Source organism: Mastomys coucha, unplaced genomic scaffold (genome assembly GCF_008632895.1).
Source record: "Mastomys coucha isolate ucsf_1 unplaced genomic scaffold, UCSF_Mcou_1 pScaffold23, whole genome shotgun sequence".
NCBI lineage: Eukaryota > Metazoa > Chordata > Mammalia > Rodentia > Muridae > Mastomys > Mastomys coucha.
Genome location: NW_022196906.1, coordinates 57,713,548 through 57,729,709, shown reverse-complemented (window position 1 = coordinate 57,729,709; position 16,162 = coordinate 57,713,548). Strand labels below are relative to the sequence as shown.

General features: G+C 42.8%; 1 protein-coding gene across 8 annotated transcripts in view; it reads left to right on the top strand.

The window, feature by feature from the left end:
- Map2k5 (mitogen-activated protein kinase kinase 5) overlaps positions 1-16,162 on the top strand; it is a 215,282-nt gene that overhangs the window by 99,517 nt on the left and 99,603 nt on the right. For all 8 annotated transcript variants that reach the window (XM_031343241.1, XM_031343240.1, XM_031343239.1 and 5 more), the window contains 2 exons: positions 11,786-11,859; positions 12,786-12,836. In XM_031343241.1, the coding sequence (XP_031199101.1) occupies positions 11,786-11,859; positions 12,786-12,836 (125 nt within the window). The remainder of the gene's footprint in view (positions 1-11,785; positions 11,860-12,785; positions 12,837-16,162) is intronic.

Here is a 16,162-nt window from a genome sequence, read left to right as displayed (position 1 = left end):
TTTCAAGGACTGGTTAGCATTTGAGCAATCCAAGTCAATTTAAAGGAGTCATCCCCAGTTGGTTTTATGTTGCAGAGGGTAATGATGGGAAAACTGGATGGGCGCCTTCTTCCTAGTGCTGGGGCTGCTTAGTCAGGCGCATCTGTCAGAGGCTGTTTGTGTTGAACAAGTATTAGTGGTGAGAGCCACTGTTAGACCTTGGCTCCTGTTAAATATCCTTTACATGTTGGCATTCCATGGCAGTGCTATAATAGATCATAACTCATGAGAAAAGATGACTTAGCCAATTAACTGAGGTAAACAAACCAGTTTAATGAGTGCAAGTTGTTGATTTTTCTCCAGCTCTGACACACAAGTGAACATTTCTAGAAATTAAGCCTTCTTGCCTTTATTGGTCATTCATTCTCTTTGCCTTGGGTAATCACAGGGATTTCTGTATGCATAATAATGGTTTTTAAAAGATAAGAAATTCTATACATTGTTACTTATACACTGTTCTGTTTTTTAAAAAATGTGCCAAGACTTTATAAAGAACTTACAAAAGTCAACAGAAAGAACAAAAAAATTAATCTATTTAGATAATGGGCATGGGGATGCAGAGGTGGCAAAAAATCACATAAATCACCAACACGAGATTCCATCAACAGGGACAACTGCAAATACCAGTGAGGCCGCAGAGAAGTTAGGTCAGTTGTTAGCAGCAGTGAGAGAAGGGATAGCCCACTGTTGACATTTCCCAGAAAAACTGAGCACACAGCTACCCTTATAACTCAGAAATACAGACTTGGGTCCACACAGCACCTGTATATGCATGCTCATCTCAGCTTTGTCCACATTAACACAAAACTGGGAACCACCTGCATGTCCTCTGACAAGGGAACGATTAAATAAGCTTAGTGCATTCCTACCATGGGATACTGCTCAATGGTGGGGAGGAAGACTGGTAATGTCAACAAACTGGATAAACCTGCTGAGAAGTATTCAGAGTGAAAAGGGCAATCACAAAGTTTTGAAGTCATATAGTTGAGTTTACATAACATTCTTGAATGATAAAGTTAAAGAAGTGAAAGGCAGATCAGTAGTTTCCAGGGCTGAGGAAGTGGAGTTAGGAGGGCAGGGATTGGCTACAGAGGGCACAGTGAGGGACCTATGAATGGAAGTGTTCTCTAGCTTGAGAGGGTTTTCACTTCAGTTCCTTGGTAGCTATATTGTACTGTATAGTTTTTACAAGATGCTACCACTATAGGAAACTGTATAGAGACCAGCACAGTATGTCGCTATTGTTTCTTTCAACCACATGTGAGTCTATGGTTATCTCAAAAAACACTGTCTTAGTTGGAGTTACTATCACTATTATAAAACACCATAACCAAGAGCAACCTGGGGAGGAGAGGGTTGATTTGGCTTACACTTCCACATTGTAGTCCATCCTTGAAAGAAATCAGGTCAGGAACTCAAACAGGATAGGAACCTAGAAGCAAGAACTGCTGCAGAGGTCACGGAAGAGTGCTGCTTACTACCTTGCTCCCCACAGCTTACTTGACCTGCTTTCTTAGAACCCAGGGCCACCAGTCCAGAGGTGGCACTAACCACAAGGCACTGGGCCCTCCTCATCAATCACTAAGAAAATGCCCTACTGGTTTTCTTATGGCCTGGTCTTATGAAGACATTTTTAATTGAGGTTCTCTCTTCTCAGATGATTTAAGCTCATATCAGGTTGACATTATGCTAACCAGGACAACATTTAAGAAGATGTATATTGATATATACTAAGAAATGTGTGTGTGTGTGTGTGTGTGCGTGTGTGTGTACGGGAAATGCAGGTAACTATTCCTCTAAGACTGTCTGTGTGGTGAGGGGGTTGGGATTAAAGTAACTTTCATGATGGTTGTGTGTGACTTGACTCATAGATGATCCCACTGTTGACACACACAGGATCCTGTTCAGCCGTGTCACAGGCACTGCATAAGTCACACAGTCATCTGCCTCTGAGTTTTGTCTTCTAGGTAAATCTGAAGTTTCAAAGCTTCTCAGAGGGAGAGGAACATCTGGGGAGATGTGGCCATAGGGAACCGGTGAGGGTGGCCATGTGCCCCGCTTATTTATCAGATGAACGGGTCGGTCATCTGGGATGTTTTTATCCTGGAACTTTCTGTAGTGTGACTTACTTCAAAGTCATCTTGAGGGAGGATTGAATGACATTCTGAATGACTGTATAATGTTGACATGAGCACAGCCTTCTCAAGGACCCCAGTGCCTCAGACCTGTGGGACTAGCAAAGCCTTCCTCTGGTCTATGTATGAGTGTTGACAAAGAGTTGAGTAGAGACTGATAGACTTTCTACCAACATTAGCTAACCCTGCCTCCTTGTTCAAAAAAAAAAAAGGCATACAAGAAACCCACCTCTATTCAGCTGTATGAAATTAATTCAGAGCACACGGCCTGCCCAAGCCTAGCTCTTCTGCATGTGTCTATTGTGTCTCCCCAGCCATCCCAGTTAGGTCAGTCCCTAAAGCTGTAAAGCATCCCTGTGCTGTTCATAGTAGTAATAAAAGGTAAGAGGTTTGCCATCAGGGGCACACTCTGCCCAGTCAATGGACTGCTACCTTAGCAGGCTCCACAGCCACCCTTCCTCAAGGGCATGGCTGAAGGTGGCAATCACTGTGGGGACCAGATAGTGTTTGCTTCTGGAGGACTAAGGGACTGCTGACAAGTATTACATATCTTCTGGGGCTGCTGTAATGCACCTTATGTGGATATCATTCTGTTTAGTCTTCACAGCAGCCTTGTGAGGACAGTGTCTGTGCCTCTATCTGTAAATGAGGAAATGGATGTCCAGAGGCTTGCTGACCTGCTCAGTGCCCAGGGGGGCAGCCATGGTCAGCGTCTCATGCAGCTGTTGGAGGACAGGACTGAAGGGTACAGTCTGATTTGATCCCTTAATTCACCTCTGACCCTACCAGGGGTCACCTGTGCCCCTCTGAAGCACATATACAGAGCACGGTGGAGGAATTCAAACCGTTGCTCTTTCAAAAGAGCTACAGGAAGGTGAGAGAGCATGGCTTTCCTTACAGAGAAATCCAGCTTATTAGAAATAGGAGGAAGGCACTCAAGGAAAGCATCTAGACTGCTTTTCCCTTAATGTCTTAAAATTACCCAGTTGATAATAGCAAAGCTGGTACAGTAGTAGTCCAGCCACATTAGTGCACTCGAGCGGGGGTCATCTGAGGAAGATGCAGCTCATTGAGGCTAGAGGGTTGTGTCAGAGTGACAGGGTGTGGCATCATGATGTAGTAATTTCATTAATTTGAGCTTTGATTTCCTCATCTATCACGTGAGGCTAATCATGATTCCTGTCTCAGGGTTAGAGTGAGCTCAAATGAAAGAGCACATGTCAGTGACGATGGCTCAGACTAGCACACAGTGAGTGTCAAGCGTTACCTACCTTAACTGTGTCTCCTCTTTGAAAGGATCCACCTGCACATGCTGCCCTCCTTTTTATTTATTCTACATTCCACATCTTCATCCTTTTCTCCTGCTAAGGAGCATTGATAATGCTGGATCTTCATTTAGTGGCATCTTAGATAGACTCAGCATCGATTTCCAGGGTGAGGGGAGAATGTTGTCTCTTCAGATTCCCAGGGGTCAATTCTTCCACAGTTAGTGTCCCCCACACATGGACAATATGTATAGACTGCAGGCAGTCTTTTACTTCCTGTGAAATATTTAGGGAAAGAGGATGAATGACCTAGCTCAATTGTAGAGCACTTGCTTTGCTCATACAAGGCCTTGGGTTCAAGCCCTAGCACCATAAAAACAGTAATAAATAAAATTTGAAGGAAAGGAGAATTGAGGGGCCCAGGCCTGTGTGTCCTTAATATTAACCCTACAGAGGTCTCCTATAGATCACAAAGGAGAGAAAGCCATATATTGTGTCTCCTTCAAGCTGAATCATGAGGCTCCAGACAGTAGCTGCCATTTACAATAGCTAATTATGCTGCTTAATTTTATTTAGGGCCTTTGCAAGGATGCTTGGATGACCACCCTTTATTCTATGATGGAGTGCTTAGAGGAGCTTTGATATTGCAGTGTGGTTTTCTCCTCTGTGCATTCCTGTTGTGTGCGGATGACTCTAATGCAGTGTCACCACAGACTGTATTTAATTGTACCTGCTGTTCTCACTCATTAGAGGGCAGTCCCCAAGAAATAACTAGAGAGATATATTGAGTATTATCTTTTTATAAGACAATAAACGTAATGAAGGGATACTGCTGAAGAGCCCCAGCTCAGGGATGGGGGACATTCTAAGAGGGGAAACCTACTTGATGTGCCCCCCCCCCCCCGATCCTAGTGAATGGAGAGTGGAGCTTTATGGAGGAAGGACATCAAAGAAAAGTTTAGTTCTGCTTCCCACATGGTCTTGTAACAGAACTGTATGGCACATTATACAACTGACTAGTGTTTCCTTAAAAATTATATCATGCAGGCTGATGAGATGGCTCTGTGGAGAAACTCCTGGCCACCATGCCTGATGGCCTGAGTTCCATCCCTGCAAGCCACATGGTAGGAGAGAACCTACCCCTGCAAAATGCCCTCTATGGCACATGCACCCCTGAATAGTGCACTAGTACACAGATAAATAAATAAAATAAAAAGAATTTTACCATGCCTGCTTTTAAAGGTACCCAGTGAGGCTCACCCTGGAAAGACCAAGCAAGCCAGTATTATAAACATACAATGGAGATCAAAAGGGATCAGCAAGTGCTGCCACCAACACCTATGGCAAATGGCTGTCACACAGAGGTCGCAGTACACCTGTGTGGCTTTCCCTTTCTGACAAAAGCATACACAGAGTCTGCTCTGACTAGAAAGTCACCTCGCTAGTTCCTCTGCAAACCCATAGGGCCCCAGCCAAAACCTTACACTTGTTGGTGTGTGGGGCAGAGCTGGCCGTTCAGACAGCCTCAGAGCTTAAGGACTTGGCCTTTGCCATCACTGTGCAGTGTGCAGGCAGTGTTACTACCTGGGGTTTCATGCTTTGTTAGAGATAGGGTAGCACTGTGACCACAGCACTCTATGGTCACTAATCAGAGGCGGGGATTGAGACAGGATCTCACAATCATCCAAGCTGCATTTAAACTCTAGCCATCTTCCTACCTCAGATTTCTGAGTAGGTAAGACTACCTGATTTAATCACCATATGACTTATATTTAATTTTCAGAGATAATTTAGTTTCTATTCAGTTATAGACCCCTTAGACCAGGGGGACTGCTGTGGTCCTCAACATGACCCAAGACCCGATTTGTAAATTCTTCCATTCCTCCTGTTCCAGGCAATTTTTTTCAGTTGTCTAACCACTTCACATTATTGGTCAGAAGTTGTGACAGCCATCCATTGCTCCTCCAGATCACATTCATGACATCATCATTAATAAGTCCAGCCCATTAGGAAGTCTCATTGAGGGACTGGGGAAATATTTTGATGACAGACACATGATGTGACTAGATAATTATTGGCTCCTCTGTGACCTCAGGTGAACAGTACCTGCCATTCTTGAAGAAGCTTGCTTTGAGCTGGAGTTGGCATAATGAAAGTTAATATCACTTAGCACTTGGGTCTGGCACAGTACCTCAGACGAAGCTTAAAATATGTACAGTGCATTCAAGTGTTAAGAACATTTACAAACTATGCATTTACACATCAAGCACTTAGCTCTATGTCAGGCAGTGCTAAGCACGGTCTCACTGAAGTCCCATGCCAATCTTTGTATGTCTATATGGGAAGATCAGACCTGAGAATATGTCCAGATATAACCAGATATCAGGAGGACTGAGTTGATAGCCAATATTTCTGCTCTTAAGAAGTTGCCAGCTGGGCGGTGGTGTCGCATGCCTTTAATCCCAGCACTTGGGAGGCAGAGACAGGTGGATTTCTGAGTTTGAGGCCAGCCTGGTTGGTCTACAGAGTGAGTTCCAGGACAGCCAGGGCTACACAGAAACCCTATCTCGAAAAAAAAAAAAAGAAGAAGAAGTTGCCAGCATTTGAGAACTCAGTGAGGCAGCACTATCACCCACTTAGCATTCCCCTGACCAACAGAATCTACCCTGACTCCTCTAAGTCATCCATAGCAAGTGATCTGGAACACGGGGCGTTGAAACAAGCCACTTTGTACTGTTCATCCTCTCACTTTCTGGAGCATGATACTGACTTCTTGGGAACCAGCTTTTAAAGCAGGGAACACAAGCGAATAACATCTCATGCTTAAGGGTTAGAGCTAGTTCTCTTTTTCATTAAAGATTTTACACAGCAGTAATACAAGCATGGCCTCTTTAAAGGTTTGAAACGAACCTGCAATTCCAGGCTTCTGCATCCTTGTTTGTATTTTCTTTGAGAAGATGTCTCAGTTAAAATCAATGCCCTTCCATTCATTTAAGCTCCCTTGCCTTCAATAAAACTAATTGATAAACCCTAATAATTAATGGCCTGATTAAACCAAAATGACTTACATCTGCCCTGATGGTTCCTATTTATATTCCGTCATTTAATGACTTGCTTTTTCTGTGCTTTGCTTACAGAAGGCAGACCGTGATGTGCTAGGTGACTTGAAGGAAAAGCAGCGAGCCTTCTATGACTTGGATTTTCCATAAGTTGGCATTATATTAAAATTAACACAGATATAACTGTTTTCTTTACAGTAATCTTTAGACCCAATCAGATATCTGTGGCTTTTGGGAAACAAAAGTATCTCAGTATTTGTAGAGCTCTTCCTGAGAGAAATAAAATGTGCATGTTTGATATGAAAACTTGATGTAGTAAGGGCAATGAGTATATCAGCGATGTTATTCTTAGCCCACATTTAAAGATACTCTCCTTCAAATTCTGTCATTTGGATTCACATTTAGTTCAGCTGAACAACTGAAGCCCTAATGTAATCAGTCTCCCTTGTGCCTTTAAAGCAGTGGTTCACATCATGTCAGTCATGACCCCACTGGGAGCCCAACGACCCTTTCACAGGGGTCACCTAAGACCATCCTGCATATCAGATATTTACATTAGTATTCATAAAAGTAACAAAAATTATGAAGTTGCATAGAAAGAATTTTATTGTTACAGTCACCACAATAAGAGGAATTGTATTAAAGGGTCCAGCATTAGGAAGGTCAAAACCACTGCTTTGAAAGGTTTGAGTTGGCTTGTGTTGAAAGGTCAAGACAATGGTGATGTACTAAAATAAAACTTAAATAAGGATCCAGTGAGATGGCTCTGGGTAAAAGCATTTGCTGCCACACCTGAAGACTCACATAGTAAAGGGATAGAAGCAACTCTAGAAAGTTCCCATGTGCGCACACACACACACACACACACACAGGGCGGTATGGGCTACAGTGGAACACAGCAGACCTTAAGAGGTGATGGAAATATGTCCCTTCTCAGTTATGGTCGCCTAGTTGTCAGATTTCTCAATGTGCAAAATAGCTGAGGGAAACTTGTGTTTAAAAATGAATTAAGGGACAGCAAGGGCAACAAAATCTTGGTATAATCTTAACTTTTCAGATGATTACTCAGAAGCAAAGAATCATGTGTTCTTTTGGTCTTTTCTTGATGCTGGCTTGAATCCAGGTTCAAGTCTCTAGTGAACTAGTCTCTGATTTAGTCTATCTGATATGAAACCCCAAAGCATTAGGTTTTAGAAGCATGGCCAAGCTTGGGAGCCACTTAGTTGCATGACTCACTGTATTTGTAAAAATCATCCTGTTCAGAATGGGAATGAGAAAGAATGCTTAAGCTGTAGACCACCTCCTGAGCGGTTTTTTGGGACATATCAGCAACTCCTACATTACTGTTGGTGTGCTCTCAGGCCAGAGACAGCATCTCACTCAGGTTTCTTACCATGTCCTTACATGGTAAAGCAACCGTAAATATTTCTTGTGGAAACATTTTTAAATAACTATGAACTCATCTCAAAATGAAGGCCATCAGTTAGGAATGTACCCATTCTAAAGAATATTCTGGGTCAAAGATGCACTACCTTCTCAAGCTAAATGCACACTTCTTCTGGCTCAGCATGCCAGCCCATTCAAGGAGCATCATTCATTCTCTGTCACTTGGCAAATGCTTATACATCTACCAGACATCACTCCAGACACGGAGTGCAGCTTGTGACTCATGGAGCTCCCTTCCAGAGCAGAGGAACAGGAAGGGCTGTTTTTTCTGTGTGGAGATACAGGGTGTCACTAATGCTAAACCTTAAAGAAAGAATTAAGCCAGGGGAAAGAGAAGGGAGCTTTCGGCTTGTGAGGCCTGTTACACAGTAACATGTAGGCAGGAATCTAAGGAAAGTATAGGAATAGCCCTGCCTAAATGAGAGAGCAGAACATTCTAGTCTTAGGATCCACTGAGGAGGAAGTGCTGGCAGGTGAGCCAGAGTGGGCAGGGCAGGAGGCAGAGTGGCATCAGCTCACATCCAGCCTTGGAGACTAAGGAGAGGCAGCCTCATGTTTCTGGTTGATTTGGGAAAGCCCTCAGTGGTTTGGGCAGAGAATGGGCAATGCTAGCGTAGGTCTTAAAGAATCACTTTGTTGTTGTATTGAACACAGATTATAGCAGTGTAACACTGGTGGGACTGGTTCAGTAGCCCCTGGAGGAACGCATGCACAGATCTGGCAAGAATGTTTCCTCAGCATCAAGTTGGCTTTATAGATTCTACTTACTTTGGAAATTATTTTCTACTTTGATTTATAGTGTCGACAGTTTAAAAAGCAATGTTTTATCCACTGTCTCAGCTGATCCTCATAGTTTTTCAAATCTGACAAAGGAACTATTATCTCCCTGTAGACCTAGAAGCTAAAATATTACAAACCAAGTCCAAAGTCACATGGCAAGTCTGAGCGTGGTGGGAAAGACCACCGTACAGCTGTCTCCACCTGAATCCACAGACTTGGTGAAAGGAGTCCGTTCTGTTCAGACAGTGCTTTAAGCTCTTGTTTGGAAGGGGGCATTTATAGTAGTAAATTTAACATATTATTTTTAAAACTTCACCCAGTAAGCAAGATCCTGTGTGTAGAGGAAATAAGAATGAAGATGTGTGGCACATACTCCATCGCTGTGAATTTTTCTTGTGGTGATGACACTGGTGTAGTAAATAATCTAGTAAACTGTGCTGTGCATTGCCGTTCCATGCCAAGCAAGAGCTTCCGTCAGTGCTGTAAAAAAAAAAAAAAATCAAAAGAAATCATGATGGTGGACTAAGAAGTCAGTGCAGCAAGGAGGCAGGCACTTAGGGTAGCCAGATCAGTTTAAGTTTAAAATTAAAAGACAGGAGATGATCCAAATGAAAAACATCCTAAATTGAGGGCCCTAATAAGAATTCGATTTGTGCCAGGCAGTGGTGGTGCATGCTTTTAATTCCCGTCTTCTGAGTTCAAGCTTGGTCTGCAGAGTGAGTCCCAGGCTGGACAGAGACACAGAGCATCCCTGCCTTGGGTGGTGGGGAAGAATTCAGTTTGCAAAATGAAAGCAGGTTAAGTAGAATCTAAGATGAGTTTCAACAGAGGGCGACTGGGCTGGCAATGCTATGTCCTACAGACTGCCGGGGCACACTTGAAAGCTCAACAGGTCCCAGGTGTGGTGATGCTTACTGTAATTCCAGCCCTTCTCTGGCTGAGGCTGGAGGACTGCAGGTGTACTGCCTGTGTTTTTGTTAGTTTGGTTGGTTGGTTTTTTTCTTTTCTCTTTTGTCAGTTTGATACATCCTTGGTCATCTAGGAAGAGGAAACCTCAGTTGAGACAGTGCCTCCATCAGATTGTCTTGTAGGCAATCTTTCTTGATTGATTGATTGATTGATTGATTGATGGGGCAGGACCTAGCCCACCACCCTGAGGGTGGTACCAGCCCAGGGTAGATAGTCTTGGGTTATGTAATGAGAAGGCTGGATATGCCAAGGTGAACAAGCCAATAATCAGCACTTCTCCATGGTTTCTGCTTAAGTCTCTGCCTCCAAATTTCTGCTCGAGGTCCTGCCTTGCTTCCTTTAATTATGGATTATAAGCTGCAAGATAAAATAAACCCTTTCCTCCCCAAGGTCATGGTGTTTATCATAGCAACAGAAAACAAGCAAGGACAAGTCAGAGTCCGGCCAAAGCTACAGCAAGACTCTCTTAACAAGAAACAGAGCACACAGAGACCTACAGCTCTGTTCTTGGAGAGTGAGAGCGTGTCAAGGAAGATATTTAATCTTATTTCTAAGGAGAGAAATGGTGTGGTCAGTGGCATACTTAAGGGTTCAATGATAGTGCTGTAAGAATTATATGGGAATCAGGGAAAAACAAGTTGAGCTGCTTGGCAAGGGATCATGCCACCCTGTGTAGATGAACTTAAACCCTCCACACCCCTGTGTTTGTTAGAGCATGACTTCTGCACTTACCCACTTATCACCAAAATAGGCACATCCAAGCAGCGGTCACCCTCTGTGTCGCGGGTCTTGTTCACCCTGCTTCCTCCTTCAGCCAGCATCCACTGGCCACTGCCTTCCTGTCCTCAGGGGCTGGGAATGAGGCAGGCAGCAGAAGACACTCAAGTTCCTGCCTCCATGGAGTTTGCCTTCTAATGTCAGACAATGAGCCAGTGTATAGGAAAGCCCCCTCTTCCCTGCCTCTTACATCCTGAGCATCCTAAGGGCCCATTAGCTGTCAGTTACAGAGTTGGAACTTCAAATTTGAGTTAAATGCACACTCTTAGCAAAATAATTTGATAGGCTACCCTAGTGCAGGCTAGAAGATTATGGAAGATTAATTCATCTGCAGAATTATTTTTTAGGTATTTCACCAAAGCTATGAGACTGTCTCTTTGAGGTTAGTCAAAGGTAATGCATATAACTAGGTGCCTGTGCTAGACTACTGCTACTATCTATTCAAGATGAAATGTTGAAGCATGTGCTAATGTTAAAGCACGTGCCATTTATTCCAGCAAAAGCAGTGGCTCTTGTTTTGCTTGGATGGTTTTTGTGACCTCCCTAAATTCCAGAAAAAGGCTTATTATTGTCCCTGACGATGCTCACAGGTGCCCTGTGTATTATTTACTGACTGGCTGCCTTGGCAAAGCTATGTCAATTATTTTGTTAACTGTAAGAGCAATGACATTGGAAAGGGGAAGGAAAAATAATGGGGATGGCAAGGGAAATGAAAGGAAAGTTGATATGTGCATGAATGTGTGTGCACACATCTTCTAGATCAATTTCTGAGTCTTATTTGAAATAACATTTGTCATCTGAAACACAGGTAATGGTGTCATGTGTCACTTTCACATTGCTTCCCTCCACTAGGGCCTGCTACCAGTGATGTCTGTGTCATTTTTCTGTCTTGTGCATGCGTGTGTGTGTGCGTGTGTGTGTGTGTGTTCCCATTTCCCTTTAGTTTTACTATTTCTTCAATGGGAGCCATAATTTAGCTACACATACAATGTAAGCTAACCCTCTTTTATTTATATTCTTTGTAAAAGGTTGCATTTTTTTTCTTATCCAGTCGTTCTTTTCAAGAAAGTGTGGGGCTAGAGTGATGGATGTATTTCCTGTTGTTGAAAGCCAAAGTTTCAGTGGACTTGCATTTAAATAGGTTTTGACCTGCTTCCAGATAAAAAAAAAAAAAACTTTGTAATAAATTTGTCATTCAAATTTGGGTGACCTAGGATGCCATTTCTGCAGTCTTACATGGTATGCATGTGTGCTTTTTAAAAACAGACCATGCCAATATGAAGTCAGTCACTGGAGTTTTTCTGATCCCTTTTAGATGTGAAGCCTTCCAACATGCTCGTAAACACAGGCGGACAGGTCAAGCTGTGTGACTTTGGTGTGAGCACACAGGTAGGTCTTTATTCTGTTCAGCCTGCTCTGTAGATTGAAAATCACCTAGCTTACAAACAAACAGGGACTCAAACAGTGTTCGCTCATTGGCCAGCAGGCGTTATTCATTTTTAATCTCTAAGCGAGTTTCTTTCATCAGAATATGATTGTTCATTGTTTAATGACAGTAAAAACTGCTGATATTGTAATTACTACTTACGAATAGCAAACTTCATTGCTATGCAGCTTGGCTACAAAAGCGCTCTGGCCAGACAAAAGGGAGGACAGCGAGGGAGCCGTGTCTAGGGAGCCCAACTGGCCCACAATAAAAATTAATATTGGGAGCAACAATGGTGGAGGGCCATTACAATGTGCTGCACCAATTTTAATTAATTTCCATTTTGGGCCTCCCCTGAGAACCCCAGTGATAGTGACCCATGCGCGTGCTGTGATGTTGATTTGAATCTCAACCACCTTTCCTCCCAGCCAAACACGAAGACCAAAGCAAAGGTCATCTTTGCATTATGAGTTGTCAAAGTCTGTTATCCCTCCAGCGCCCTTAGTTCATCTCATTCTGGGAACGTGTGGGGCTCCATCCACATCTTGAGCTATATGACTGAAAGATGAGGGTGTTCAGATTCTACTTCAAATTGACTTTTTATTTCAGGCGGGTTTGGGGCACTAAAGCTCTGAGCATCGCGCTTAAGTGAATTGTTTAAGGTTATCTGCTATAAGCCATAATGCTGTGCTTGTTTAAATTGGAAATCGCATCCAAAAGAAAAGAGAGATTTAATCATTTTTAATGCCTTTGTGGATGAATTTGTTCCCTTTTACATAATTTTTAGTTGATTTATAGGACTGCTGATTGTAGGTTAAATGGGGAATAATTGCCCATTTTATTTCCACATTATCTTTATATTGTTCTAACAGACCGTTTTGTCTCATAGCTGGTGAATTCTATAGCCAAGACGTATGTTGGAACAAATGCTTATATGGCAGTAAGTAAACTTATGCAAAAATAACATTTAAAACCAACATCTTTATCTTTATGTACTTGGGAATGTATAATTCTTAAATTAATTCCACAGCTTTAGACTAGTAGGTCATAAATTACAAAGTCAATCCAGTCACTCTCCAGTGTTGGATCTTTGGAGAGCAAGAGGAGCTTTGTGCTCAGCTATTGACTCATCTCACTCTGTTGACTTAACCGGTTGGTTCAAGTGTGAAATCGCTGAGTTTTGAAGTTTAATCCTACAGAAAAATTGCACCTGGTAGCATATTGGCTACTTTCCACTCTGCTTATTTAATTAACCCTAATATAGACCAGTAACGTCGGTTGTTTGTTCTGGGGATTTGAACATGCCTTGTCACCAGATTCAAATAGAATTACTGATGTAACCAGACACTGTCTGTGGATCTCTCCATGCTAAGGCTCCCCACTAGCAATTTTCTACAGTGGTTTTTTTCTTAGTTATTAAGTTCTTGCAGATATCCTAAGATATCTATTCCATTTCCTTTTCTTACCTTTTTAAACAAAAAACATTATGTATGGCTATAAAAGTCTTTAGTTTGTTGGTTTTCTCAATCCTTTTCAAGAGTTGTTGGGAATAGAGGGGAAAGGAGGGTGACTTTTCTTGTATCATTTTCTGAGTCTGATTTGGTTTGGGGTTTTATTTTGATCCCACCCTCCAACCCTTGCTTACTTTCCCTGTAGAGTCTGGTTTTGGTTTGGTTTGGGTTTTTTTTGTTCATTTGTTGTTTTCTTTTGTTTTGTTTGAGACAGGGTTTCTCTGTATAGCCCTGGCTGTCCTGGAACTCACTTTGTAGTCCAGGCTGGTCCAAACTCAGAGATCCACCTGCCTCAGCCTCCTGAGGGCTGGGATTAAATATGTGTGCCACCACCACCTAGCTAAAGTCTTGGTTTATATTTCAGTGTTTGGGATTGGTTTTTACCATGATAGCTCTAGATTTATTATAAGTAATCCATCTTAGGCTAAGGAGCTTCTGTTGACGTGCATATAGCCATGGATTTTTTTTTTAATGTACCATATATGTATTTGTTTATCAGAGGGGACCATAGAGATGTAAATATCTCCATGTGGGTCCTAAAGATTTATCTCAGGTGTCAGGCTTGGAGGCTCGTGTCTTATACCTGCCGAGCCATCTTGCCAGTCCAGAACCATGGGCCTTATTCTCAGTATTTCTTATGCATATATTGTTATGATTATTACAAGATCTTTGATATAGGCAGGACCTGGGTCTACATCTTGTTATTCTTAGAACAATACAAAGCATTTCACTTTCTTTCAAACTGGTTTATTTTGAGTTTTAATGTTTTTTAAGGAAAATAATATTTTTTTCTCTCTAATTAAATGTGGAAAAAGTAGACCAGCTATAAAAGTTGTTGTGTCTGCTTTTTAAAATTTAGTCTCCTCTGTGGCTCTCCCAGGGTGGATGAGACCAGTGAGTCCTATAGGTAACAAAGCCCTGCTGAGTGCCAGCCTCTGGAAGAATTTGAAAACACCGTGACTAGCAAAGGAAAAGAGCTATCCATGAAACAACTTCTCAACTGCCCATCATGTTCTCGGTAGCTTTAAATTGCTCTGATAATTAAATTGCATCACTTCTGAGCTACAAGTCCAGATTACAGTTGTCTTTCCCAAGTGTACATTAAAGAAATTACTTTTTCCCCCTTTTTTGTTTATGGATGAATGTGATGCGTCCATATGTTAATTGAAAGTGTGAGGATTAAAATTATGAAATGTTAGCTCAAGTTGGCAAAGCTGAAATTGCTTTGTTTCTTGGGTGAGTGAATTCTAGTCATCAACTTCGTAGTTGAAGCTACACAAAGCCTAAGATGCCAAGGAATAAAACAACAAGCACCTGAGAGACAGCTAGAGCTTAATTTAGCAGGCTCTAGCTGGCCAAGTCCTTCCCAAAGGCCACCTGTGCAGGAGCATGGGGACAGCCCTACATTACTGTGGCATTGACCCTACCTGCTGTCTGTGCTACTGGTCTCTTGGGAGAAGGGCTGGGCTCTTTGGCTTTATATAACCAAACTATGGCTTCAAACCATCCAGAAAGCACTAAAAAGCTCAAGAGAGAATAGGGAACTCCCAGAGAGGTTTAGAGTGAAATCCTGAGACAGAAGAGAGCATGTGTAAGAGCTGAAGGCCAGCACCAGCATCATACTCAGATGAGAAGGTGGTGTCAGGCTCCTCCTCCCCTTCCATGCTGAAAGCCCAACCAGCTCTCCTGCTGGAGGACACACTCATTTTGAAGCTACTGCTCCCCATCTTGGAACCGGAAGGAACCTCAGAGCTGGGCAGAGAAGCAAGAGGGACTGAGGAGCAGAATAGGCTATAAGCAGGGCTGGCATGCACAGCTTTGCCTTGCCCTACATGAGCTGACTGGGCACAGAGCACCATGCAGAGAGCATAGTCTGAAGTAGCATGTTTACCTTAGGTCACAGAAAATGTCTCCAAATTTTAAAGGGAACGGCAACAAACCTTCCAGGCAGTCACAGAAAACCAGCTAGACAAGGCAGCATGAAGATGCTCTAGAGGGAACTGTGGAGCATACAGCAGATGTTCACAGACTTACGATCACACACTTTAAAGAGGTCAATATAGATGTGTATGGCCCCCAGACACTTGGGGAGATGGCTCAGTCGTTAAAAGTACCTGCTGCTCCTGCAGAGGCTCCAGGTTTGGTTTGCATCTCTCACATCAGGTAGCTCACAACCACCTGTAACTCCACTTCCAACACATCTTCTAGTCTCCATGGGCACCTGCACACACACACACATATACATAGAATAAAACTTCATCTTTTTTTAACAGGCTCACCATACCTGGTAGCATGTTGGACATAGCAGAGGCAGGGTTAGTGAGCCAGAAGTTTGGTCAGCAGTATGGCCGCCTGACCCTGCTTGACCATTGTGCTGTGTGGGATCTGGCCTTGCCCACCTAAATGAGAACTCTAATCCCTTCAGTACACATGTGGATAGCATGCTATCCCGATTTGTGTTCACCCGCTTTGGTAATTTTCTGGGTAGCCCCACCAACCGGCAGCTCCCTTTTCAGAAGAGATAAAAGATGTACCTTGCTGTCTTCCTGCTCCTGACAGTTACACCCGGGAGTATTGTGTTGTAAACAGACAGTCCTGGAATTTGTTAACTAAATGTGGGTCCTGGCTAACAGCCCAGTCACAGGCAGTAGCTGGAGCGAGTGAAGTGTGCCAGTTTGAAGATGCTGCCTTTGAAGATTGTCTGTGGATTCAGATTTTTAGGTATGTTCAGACAGGCCAGGTTTGTTTTTTTTTT